The 12,950-nt window shown below is 43.0% G+C and overlaps 1 protein-coding gene across 1 annotated transcript in view; it reads right to left on the minus strand.

Annotated features, from left to right (window-relative positions):
• Positions 1–998: 998 nt before the first annotated feature.
• The window catches only part of dnajb6b (DnaJ heat shock protein family (Hsp40) member B6b), a 32,187-nt gene continuing 20,235 nt past the window's right edge, over positions 999–12,950 (minus strand). The window contains exons 9-10 of the mRNA XM_062993428.1: positions 1,918–2,022; positions 999–1,489 (exon numbers count right to left, since the gene is read on the minus strand). Coding sequence (XP_062849498.1) covers positions 1,389–1,489; positions 1,918–2,022 — 206 coding nt within the window. The 3' untranslated portion in view covers positions 999–1,388. The remainder of the gene's footprint in view (positions 1,490–1,917; positions 2,023–12,950) is intronic.

A 12,950-nucleotide genomic window follows, 5' to 3' on the forward strand; every position in this document is an offset into this window, starting at 1 on the left:
ACAGCATACCTCAAAATCCACCAAGACTCGATTTCCTGGAAGATTCCAGAATGATCTGCCGTGGCCGCCACAGTCGCCTGACTTGAACCCCGTAGAAAAACCTTTGGTGGGATTTGAAGAAGGCGGTCGCCGCACTCAACCCAAGAACACTGAACTGGACCGAACTGGACACCAGTGGCCATGAGGAATGAGTGATCCTGGTGTTTGGCTGTGCATCACTTTTAAAGCCATAAAGGTCATAACGGCTAGAGGTCGCTCTACTAAGTGCTAAAGATGCTCGTCGTGATGGTGTTGAATAATGGTGGTGCTATCTCCGAGAGACAAGGATCCCGGGTTTGAATCTCAGCTGTGCTATCGGCCAGTCAGACGTCTGCACAGACATGAGTGGGTAAAACAGCCTAATCAGTGGAAGGTGCACTTGTCCAGACGCTCACAGTGCAGGTTTCAAGCCAGGATAGAAATAGAATGGTTGCGTCAGACAGACAGATAGATAGACCGACAGACAGACAGATAGATACAATCAGACAGACAGATAGATAGACAGACAGATAGACATACAGACAGACAGACAGACAGACAGACAGACAGACAGACAGACAGACAGACAGACAGATAGATAGATAGATAGATAGATAGATAGATAGACAGACAGATAGATTTACAGAGAGACAGATAGACAGACAGATAGACAGAGACAGAAAGATTGTTAGCTAGATAGATAGATAGATAGATAGATAGATAGATAGATAGATAGATAGATAGATAGATAGATAGATAGATAGACAGACAGACAGACAGACAGACAGACAGACAGACAGACAGACAGACAGACAGGCAGGCAGGCAGGCAGGCGGATAGACAGAATGCCAACCTGTAAGCAATGTGTCAGACCAAAACACCTGAGGTCAGGACGTCTACATACTTTTGGTCATGAAGTACAAAAAAGCAAAAAAAAACACCAGATTATATTTGATTTTAGTTTTATTGACTGTTTCACCAATCACGTCCTGCTATGGGTGGGAAACGGATATGTCAAACTCCCCCGATCATAAAGTGCTTATAAAAATCCCCACAGTAACAAAACGAATCAGAGGAATAAATATACACTGCATGTCCAAAAGTTTGTGGACACCTGATCATGAGCAGCCGCTCTTCTAAGAAGCTACATCTGTGTATGGGAATTTGTGCCCGTCCAGTCGTACGGCATCTGTTGAGCGAGAGAGCCCCCGTCGTCGTTCCAGTTCATTCCAAAGCTGTTCGGTGAGGCCGAGGTCGTGCTGGATCTAAACTGTTTGCGATTGTTGTGTTTAGAAGGGGTGTCCCAATACTTTTGTCCACACTTTCTTGTGGAAACATCATTGAAGGAGCTGAAGTGCAGGAGTGAGAGATTAAAACCAGGAGCCCATGTGAGGCACCAGACGAGGGATCAGCTTCCTCGTGCTGTCTGGATCCGGCAAGCAGAACTTTTGGTGTCTGTCCTCGAAAAAACCTGCACACAGACAAAAGAGGTTCAACCATAAACCATAAACAAAAAACACAACTATTAACTATGATAATATATGGCCAAAAGTATTGGGACGCCCCTTCTAATGACTGAATTCATGTCTTTCAAAGCCTGTGAGAAGCTTCTCAGTTGAGCGGCTGCTGTTCTAGCTGAAGAGATCACACAGAGGTCACTCTGTTTTAAAGACACTCTAAACTATACTCAAGGCAGCAGGAGCAACAGCTGAATAAGAGGGAAGCCTCGACTTCCGATCAATAATCCAGGCACAAGGGCTGTTCTGATTGGCTGGTGCAGCAAGGGGTTAAAATGTTCCACACCGTCGACTTTTGGGTTTCGTCTGTGGAACCAAATTCAGACCAAACAAAAAAGTCGCGGACGCTTCTCATCATCAATTCCTCATCATCAATACAAACCTCTGGTGAGTCTGACGCCTCTCTCTGCAGCATCCTCTTCCGCTGTGTTACTAAGGTAACGGATGTGAGAGGCAGGACCGGCGAGGATGCTCGGAGTGATGAAATCTGTAAGGATGAGACGAGACAGATGAGTATCAGTGATATAACCTGTAATAAATCCACACCAGCGTTGCATAACTCTTTTTTCACCCAATCCAGTCGTGTCCAGTCAGAGCTTATCTCTCTTTCATCGCTGCCGTCCCACTCGAGGAGGGCCGAGGCCGTCCCGCTCACCTCTGGGGGCGGAGTCTCGTGAATAATAATGGATCCCGGAAATAATCCACTAAGATGACCTCCAAACATACTTCCAACTTTGCAGGTTTAGCTAAGTGCAATACACTCCACTGCTCTCCATTATTTATGTATTATATATGATCTCCTCAACCGATTTGGGTATGAATCCATACACGCTGATTATCTTCCCTGGACTGGATGGGATCCTCCAGTGAGACGATGCGACACATCACATTGGTTGGAAGAGCATGACCAAGACTTCCAAGTACCACCCTGACCCCCTAATTCCCCAGACTTGGAGCACCTTGATGGTGGTGTTGGCTCTGTGGATCCTCACCCACGCCTCCTCCAGCAGCTGTGGGGTGCACTGCAGTCAGCATGGCTCCAGATAGCTGTGATGACCTACCAGGACCATACTGAGTGTGTGTGTGTTTGTGTGTGTGTGTGTGTGTGTGTGTGTGTAGGTGTGTGTGTATATGAGGATGCAGGTGAATGTCAGGTATCTTTGGTTGTTGTGTGTGTAGGTCTGTGTATAAATGTGTGTGTGTGTAGATGTGTGCATGTGTGTGTATGAGGATGCAGGTGAATGTCAGGTATCTTTGGTTAGTGTGTGTGTGTGTGTGTGTGTGTGTAGATGTGTGCATGTGTGTGTATGAGGATGCAGGTGAATGTCAGGTATCTTTGGTTAGTGTGTGTGTGTGTGTGTGTGTGTGTGTGTGTGTGTGTGTAGATGTGTGCATGTGTGTGTATGAGGATGCAGGTGAATGTCAGGTATCTTTGGTTAGTTTGTGTGTGTGTGTGTGTGTGTGTGCGTGTGTGTGTATGAGGATGCAGGTGAATGTCAGGTATCTTTGGTTAGTGTGTGTAGATGTGTGTGTATGTGTGTGTGAGTGTGTGTGTGTGTATGAGGATGCAGGTGAATGTCTAGATGTGTGTGTGTAAATGTGTGTTTAGGTCTGTGTTTATAGATGTGTGAGTGTGTGTAAATGTGTGTGTGTGTGTAGGTCTGTGTGTATAGATGTGTGTGTATAGATGTGTGTGTGTGTTTGTGTGTGTGTAAATGAGGATGCAGACGAATCTTTGGTTTGTATGTGTGTGTAGATGTGTGTAGGTGTGTGTATGAGGATACAGGTGAATGTTAGGTATCTTTGGTGTGTGTGTGTGTGTGTGTGTGTGTGTATAGATGTGTGTGTGTGTGTGTGTGTGTGTGTGTGTGTGTGTGTGTAATATCGGAGCTGATGGAATCTCAGGTTCCTCGTCTCCGGATATTTCTCCCTCTCGCTTTAATCACTTTGATCTTTTATTACAGAGGGGCGTGGAGGTACCTGCAGCTCCCATCCAAGATGAGAGCAAAACAAGCTAGTGTATCAAAAGTATACGGACACCCTGTCTAATCATCAGGTTCAGCTGTTTTCACCCAGCTGCCAGATCCAGGGAGTCTTGTGCTGTCTCACCCTGCTCTGTTCTGTAGAGGCTTTGCTCAATATTTTGAAGTGTGTCTGAAGGAATTTGTGCCCACACAAACCTTGCTTTGTACATGGGGCGCAGTCATACGGGAAGGTCCTTCCCTAAACCGTTGCCACAAAGCTGAAAGCATAAAATACATCTTATATCTAAAGGAGTTTGACTGAACCACCTGAACTCAATAATTAGAAGGTTTGTCCACAAACTTCTGACCATATAGTGTATATATGCTGTTAAGTTTGAGGTAACAGTTTGGGGAAGGCCCATGAAAACATGGCTTGACAAGCTCAGTGTTGAGGAACTCCAGCGTCCCACACAGATCCCTGACCTCAACCCCAATTACCAGCTTTGGGATGAATCGGAACATCAGCGTTGCACCCTGCAGGAAGTCCAGCCTGGATCGTGCTGCTGCTTCCTGAAGGCTGTATTCGAGGGTGTGGGTGGTGCGCTGGGAGGTCTGACCTTTACTAAACATTCAGAGCGAGCCGGAGCACGACGGGGGGTCGCCGTGTTTCCTCTAAAGCTCGGGTAAAAGAAGGGGGTGACGCGGCGTGCACTTTAAACACCCAGCCCTTCATCCATAATGCACCAGGCGCGGCGTTTAATGAAGAGGGCGGCGGCGAGACCTGGGGACGTGAACTTTCGGTTCCAGCGCTTATGAAGCGGCGCTGTGTGAGGGCGGGACTTTAAATAGAGCTGGTATTTCAGGAACGCTGTGGGGCATCAGCTGGCGCGGCAGTAAGACCTGGTATTCAGGGTTTGATTCTGAGTGGTTATTCGGAGGTGCGCCTGTCGGTGCGCTCTCGGTGCCTGTCCCAGGCCCGGATAACATAAGTAGGGTCACGTACGGAAGGGCATCCGGCAGCTATAAGCTCTCCTGGTGCCTACACAGACACATGACTGGCTGTGTGTTCGTAGGGGGAGGAGACAACGTCTGAAACAGGGTTTATCATCGAAGAGTATAGAAGAATGTTCTCATGCTAACCGCTCTCGGTTTTACTAGACAAGACGTGAGCATGATTGAGTTAAAATCATGGTGAAGGCACTAAAGCTCTCAAAAAGGCGACGATGATGAATGATACAAAGCGACATTCCTGTGTGTATAAATGCTCCATCACAGAGACCGACGTAGCTTTAAAATGATTCTCCAAGACAGAGGGGCAAAAGTTGAGCCACAATGCTGCAAAGGCTCCTTTACTTCCTACTGGGTGATGACAGAGATCTTTGTTTATGCTTCTGTACTGGTGTGTGGATGGATGGATGAATAAATGAGTGATTAATGGATGGATGAAATAAAATGAATGATTAATGGATGGATGGATGAATGTATATATAGATGGATATATGGATGAATGAATGAATGTATAAATGGATGGATAGATGAATGTATATATATGGATGAATGTATATATGGATGGATGAATGAATGTATAAATGGATGGATGGATGAATGTATATATATGGATGAATGTATATATGGATGAATGAATGAATGTATAAATGGATGGATGGATGAATGTATATATATGGATGAATGTATATATGGATGAATGAATGAATGTATAAATGGATGGATAGATGAATGTATATATATGGATGAATGTATATATGGATGGATGAATGAATGTATAAATGGATGGATGGATGAATGTATATATATGGATGAATGTATATATGGATGAATGAATGAATGTATAAATGGATGGATAGATGAATGTATATATATGGATGAATGTACAGTGTATCACAAAAGTGAGTACACCCCTCACATTTCTGCAAATATTTCATTATATCTTTTCATGGGACAACACTATAGACATCAAACTTGGATATAACTTAGAGTAGTCAGTGTACAGCTTGTATAGCAGTGCAGATTTACTGTCTTCTGAAAATAACTCAGCACACAGCCATTAATGTCTAAATAGCTGGCAACATAAGTGAGTACACCCCACAGTGAACATGTCCAAATTGTGCCCAAATGTGTCGTTGTCCCTCCCTGGTGTCATGTGTCAAGGTCCCAGGTGTAAATGGGGAGCAGGGCTGTTCAATTTGGTGTTTTGGGTACAATTCTCTCATACTGGCCACTGGATATTCAACATGGCACCTCATGGCAAAGAACTCTCTGAGGATGTGAGAAATAGAATTGTTGCTCTCCACAAAGATGGCCTGGGCTATAAGAAGATTGCTAACACCCTGAAACTTAGCTACAGCATGGTGGCCAAGGTCATACAGCGGTTTTCCAGGACAGGTTCCACTCGGAACAGGCTTCGCCAGGGTCGACCAAAGAAGTTGAGTCCACGTGTTCGGCGTCATATCCAGAGGTTGGCTTTAAAAAATAGGCACATGAGTGCTGCCAGCATTGCTGCAGAGGTTGAAGACGTGGGAGGTCAGCCTGTCAGTGCTCAGACCATAGGCCGCACACTGCATCAACTCGGTCTGCATGGTCGTCATCCCAGAAGGAAGCTGACGCACAAGAAAGCCAGCAAACAGTTTGCTGAAAACAAGCAGTCCAAGAACATGGATTACTGGAATGCCCTGTGGTCTGACGAGACCAAGATAAACTTGTTTGGCTCAGATGGTGTCCAGCATGTGTGGCGGCGCCCTGGTGAGAAGTACCAAGACAACTGTATCTTGCCTACAGTCAAGCATGGTGGTGGTAGCATCATGGTCTTGGGCTGCATGAGTGTTGCTGGCACTGGGGAGCTGCAGTTCATTGAGGGAAACATGAATTCCAACATGTACTGTGACATTCTGAAACAGAGCATGATCCCCTCCCTTCGAAAACTGGGCCTCATGGCAGTTTTCCAACAGGATAACGACCCCAAACACAACCTCCAAGATGACAACTGCCTTGCTGAGGAAGCTGAAGGTAAAGGTGATGGACTAAACCCAATTGAGCACCTGTGGGGCATCCTCAAGTGGAAGGTGGAGGAGTTCAAGGTGTCTAACATCCACCAGCTCCGTGATGTCATCATGGAGGAGTGGAAGAGGATTCCAGTAGCAACCTGTGCAGCTCTGGTGAATTCCATGCCCAGGAGGGTTAAGGCAGTGCTGGATAATAATGGTGGTCACACAAAATATTGACACTTTGGGCACAATTTGGACATGTTCACTGTGGGGTGTACTCACTTATGTTGCCAGCCATTTAGACATTAATGGCTGTGTGTTGATTTATTTTCAGAAGACAGTAAATCTACACTGCTATACAAGCTGTACACTGACTACTCTAAGTTATATCCAAGTTTTATTTCTATAGTGTTGTCCCATGAAAAGATATAATGAAATATTTGCAGAAATGTGAGGGGTGTACTCACTTTTGTGATACACTGTATATATGGATGGATATATGGATGAATGAATGAATGAATGTATATATGAATGGATGGATATATGGATAAATGAATGAATGAATGTATATATGGATGTATGGATGTATATATGGATGGATGGATGTATATATGAATGAATGAATGTATATATAGATGGATGGATGGATATATGGATGGATGAATGAATGAATGTATATATTAATGGATGGATGGATATATGGATGAATGTATATATGGATGAATGAATGAATTAATGTATATATATGGATGAATGAATGAATGTATATATGGATGGATGGATGTATACAGTATATAGATGGATGGATGGATGAATATATGATTGGATGGATGTATATATGGATGGATGGATGAATATATGATTGGATGGATGTATATATGGATGGATGGATGAATATATGATTGGATGGATGTATATATGGATGGATGGATGTATATATGAATGGATGGATGAATATATGATTGGATGGATGTATATATGGATGGATGGATGGATGGATGAATATATGATTGGATGGATGTATATATGGATGGATGGATGTATATATGGATGGATGGATGAATATATGATTGGATGGATGTATATATGGATGGATGGATGAATATATGATTGGATGGATGTATATATGGATGGATGGATGAATATATGATTGGATGGATGTATATATGGATGGATGGATGAATATATGATTGGATGGATGTATATATGGATGGATGGATGAATATATGATTGGATGGATGTATATATGGATGGATGGATGTATATATGAATGGATGGATGAATATATGATTGGATGGATGTATATATGGATGGATGGATGGATGGATGAATATATGATTGGATGGATGTATATATGGATGGATGGATGTATATATGGATGGATGGATGAATATATGATTGGATGGATGTATATATGGATGGATGGATGTATATATGGATGGATGGATGAATATATGATTGGATGGATGTATATATGGATGGATGATGGATGAATGTAAAGATGAATGAATGAATGAATGATTAATGGATGGAATAAATGAATAATGGATGGATGGATAAGTGAGTGGATGGATGGATGGATGATGGATGGATGGATAAGTGAGTGGATGGATGGATAAGTGAGTGGATGGATGGATAAGTGAGTGGATGGATGGATAAGTGAGTGGATGGATGGATAAGTGAGTGGATGGATGGATAAGTGAGTGGATGGATGGATGGATGGACGGATGGATGATGGATGGATGGATAAGTGAGTGGATGGATGGATAAGTGAGTGGATGGATGGATGGATGGACGGATGGATGGATGGATAAGTGAGTGGATGGATGGATAAGTGAATGGATGGATGGATGGATGGATAAGTGAGTGGATGGATGGATGGATGGATGGATGGACGGATGGATGATGGATGGATGGATAAGTGAGTGGATGGATGGATAAGTGAGTGGATGGATGGATGGATGGATAAGTGAGTGGATGGATGGATGGACGGACGGATGATGGATGGATGGATAAGTGAGTGGATGGATGGATAAGTGAGTGGATGGATGGATGGATGGATAAGTGAGTGGATGGATGGATGGACGGACGGATGATGGATGGATGGATAAGTGAGTGGATGGATGGATGGATGGGTGGATGGATGGATGGATGGACAGATGGATGATGGATGGATGGATAAGTGAGTGGATGGATGGATGGACGGACGGATGATGGATGGATGGATAAGTGAGTGGATGGATGGATGGACGGACGGATGATGGATGGATGGATAAGTGAGTGGATGGATGGATGGACGGATGGATGAATGGATGGATGGATGATGGATGGATGGATAGACGAATGGATGGATGGATAAGTGAGTGGATGGATGGATGGATGGACGGATGGATGATGGATGGATGGATAAGTGAGTGGATGGATGGATGGACAGACGGATGATGGATGGATGGATAAGTGAGTGGATGGATGGATGGATGGACGGATGGATGGATGATGGATGGATGGATAGATGAATGGATGGATGGATAAGTGAGTGGATGGATGGATGGATGGATGATGGATGGATGGACATCAACTACTTGCATTCCAAACAGTGAAATGTTTGTGAACCTTATATTTAATTACTAGTAAAAATCGCTTTTAACTCCAGTAATATTTTCCATCGCTGTTAATCAGACTTGCACAATTCTGCTAGAGATTTCTAGATCTGGAATTTTCCACATGAGCAGCTCAAACTATACCAGCTGAACGGTGTAGATTAAAACTAATATCACACGGGGATTGTTTTGATCCCAGACTTTACCGAATAATTAAAAGTATTTACACGTTTCTTCTGATTTATAAACGTTTCCTGTAACTGCAAATCAAAACCCTTAAGTCAAAACAAACCGCAGACAGAATGTGGGTGTTTAACGTCTCTAACCGACAGGTGGCGCCAAACTACAAGTTATAACCGCATTGTAAACGCGAGGTGTGTTACTGTGTATTTATTTATTTATTTATTTATATATTTAAATTAATAGTTTTAATAGCCTGGTCAGTAGCACACCGTCGACAGGGCATCGATCAATTACATAAAATTACATTTTATGTAACACATCAATTACATAAAATATAAATTATGTTATCACACACACACACATACGTGTTAAAACTTATATGTTTATACAAACATGCGTCTGTGTGTACTTACACACATTGGCATCTTATTTGCATTCAGTACAGACACATTTCTTAGCCTATATAACCTGTATAACCTCTTCATCCGGTTAAACACAAATCAAACACTCGCATACGAGCATACAATACAAGACAGGACGTTCAATGGACAAACCTGCTGTGTTGTGACGTCATTATGTCGTTTACCGCAAGTGTTTGTATAGCGTTCTTCAGTATGGATGGTGTAAAGGGCCAGAAAGGACTGTGGAATAGTGGGCTGGCTACATAGTGCCCGTCCTTCAGCTTAACAGGGCGAGCGACTTAAAAATCACACTGACCTTATTTATTCTAATGATCTGTACTGAATGGTGTCGGTCAGGTTTATGTAGTCTGGACAGGAGTCGCTGATACTGATTCTCAAGCAGCTTCCAAGTGTTCATTAGTAGGGGTGGAGCGATATTTGGACTTCATTATTTTAATGTTGAAAAAGGCTGATTCACACAAGTAGGTCGATCCAAAAAATGCTGTCAAATATGCGGCACAATTTCTTACGTTTGGATGTTTTTCCTCAACCAGCGAGTTCCAAAATTGACAATGGTCACGCCCTCATCTTCACAATCAGTGCAGGTTACAGAAGGAAAAATGCAAAATTGGCGTAAACTGGCTACTGATATATGAAAACTTTATAGATTAGCGATGCTTTAGGCGGGCTGACGCATAGCTCTGGTAACAAACCGCAAAATAAAGAAACAGTGGCGGCATTTCATGTCAATCAAGTTGACCATGACCACACTGAACGTTCCGGGTGTCTCCCAAAACACTAATTGACATCATGGACCGACTATCCAAAGCTCTACTACTAGCCATAACGACTGAACAAGGTATAGAGAAGATCTGCCCCTCTTCACCCCACCCTACATTACTTGCCCGTTCACTTCTGGAATACCAGAGCTTCCAACATTTTTCCTCAGAACCAACTACAAGGAAATAAAAGCTAAAAATACATCAGTGATGTCGCCACGCCCAACAGTCAATGCACCAGTGACTAGAAAGTCTGCAGTTTACCAGTGTAAAAAAAGTCTGGAGGTAAAACACACACCATTTAGTCCAGTCACCATGGACGGTTGCTTCAACTGACTTCCCAAGGCAGCCCAGGGGTCTCGGTCCTTTCAAGGTTGTTTGTATCTTCAAAGTTGCCATCACGCTAGGCTGCTCATTACAGATTTTGGTCCTGTTTTATGCTACTTTTAGCTGGCCAAAAGTATATGGACACCCCTTGTAATTACTGTGTTCCAGTGTCACCTAATACTTTAACATCTTTGGCATTTTTTAACTTGCACAACCCAAGCAACTGAGATCTAGAGTCTCGTAGAAAGGCCAAGCAGTTGCAACTTGGCGTGGAGAGGTTTGAACAAGCAACTTTCTTTATTAGTCCAGTGTGTCAAGTGTGACTGGATACAGTCCAAGGGCCCAACAGTGGCAACCTGGTAGTGGTGGAGCTTGAACGAGTCCAAACCTCAGCTTCATCCTGCATCTTGGGATGAATTAGAATGCCGACTACCAGCCAGGCCTTATGATCCGACCCGAGTGCCTGCTGACCTCACGGCTGAAACCAAAATATAGTGACAGGGCTTCTGGGGGAAAAGAAGATCACAGGAACTACCTGTCAGGATGTTGGAGCACAACTCCATAATACAGGTCCATGGTTTTGAACGTGATGTTTTGAACGTGAAGTTTAACGTCGACCCCTCTGAATGGTCTTTCTAAGTGAGTGGATGGATGGATGGATGGATGGATGATGGATGGATGGATAAGTGAGTGGATGGATGGATGGATGGACGGATGGATGGATGGATGGATGGATGGATAAGTGAGTGGATGGATGGACGGATGGATGAATGGATGGATGGATGATGGATGGATGGATAGACGAATGGATAAGTGAGTGGATGGATGGATGATGGATGGATGATGGATGGATGATACGAATGGATGGATGGATAAGTGAGTGGATGGATGGATGATGGATGGATGGATGATGGATGGATGGACATCAACTACTTGCATTCCAAACAGTGAAATGTTTGTGAACCTTATATTTAATTACTAGTAAAAATCGCTTTTAACTCGCTGTTAATCAGACTTGCACAATTCTGCTAGAGATTTCTAGATCTGGAATTTTCCACATGAGCAGCTCAAACTATACCAGCTGAACGGTGTAGATTAAAACTAATATCACACGGGGATTGTTTTGATCCCAGACTTTACCGAATAATTAAAAGTATTTACACGTTTCTTCTGATTTATAAACGTTTCCTGTAACTGCAAATCAAAACCCTTAAGTCAAAACAAACCGCAGATAGAATGTGGGTGTTTAACGTCTCTAACCGACAGGTGGCGCCAAACTACAAGTTATAACCGCATTGTAAACGCGAGGTGTGTTACTGTGTATTTATTTATTTATTTATATATTTAAATTAATAGTTTTAATAGCCTGGTCAGTAGCACACCGTCGACAGGGCATCGATCAATTACATAAAATTACATTTTATGTAACACATCAATTACATAAAATATAAATTATGTTATCACACACACACACATACGTGTTAAAACTTATATGTTTATACAAACATGCGTCTGTGTGTACTTACACACATTGGCATCTTATTTGCATTCAGTACAGACACATTTCTTAGCCTATATAACCTGTATAACCTCTTCATCCGGTTAAACACAAATCAAACACTCGCATACGAGCATACAATACAAGACAGGACGTTCAATGGACAAACCTGCGGTGTTGTGACGTCATTATGTCGTTTACCGCAAGTGTTTGTATAGCGTTCTTCAGTATGGATGGTGTAAAGGGCCAAAAAGGACTGTGGAATAGTGGGCTGGCTACATAGTGCCCGTCCTTCAGCTTAACAGGGCGAGCGACTTAAAAATCTCTTTTGATCTATGAGTTCGGTGTGAAAGAACCTCCGCGAGCCTTGAACTCAACCCAAACCCAAAAACACCTCATCAAAGCACGATTATGAGACGAATCTGCGTTTGTGTGGAATAAGCGTCAGATCCAGTGTTACAGCTCCACGTGTTTCTGTGTTTATCTGGATTTTCCTCCGTTTCACTTTTAAACTTGTGTTACAGCTCGAGCTTCTGAGTCCCAGAGTCTAAAACGCTTCTGGTTAAAAATAAAGCTTAATGTGTTTTAATGTAGTAAAAGAAGGAGACAGGAGCACTAAACTTCTCTTCATTATTACTGCTCATAAGTTCCTTCACTAATC

This window comes from Trichomycterus rosablanca, chromosome 4, assembly GCF_030014385.1.
Source record: "Trichomycterus rosablanca isolate fTriRos1 chromosome 4, fTriRos1.hap1, whole genome shotgun sequence".
NCBI classification, from domain to species: domain Eukaryota; kingdom Metazoa; phylum Chordata; class Actinopteri; order Siluriformes; family Trichomycteridae; genus Trichomycterus; species Trichomycterus rosablanca.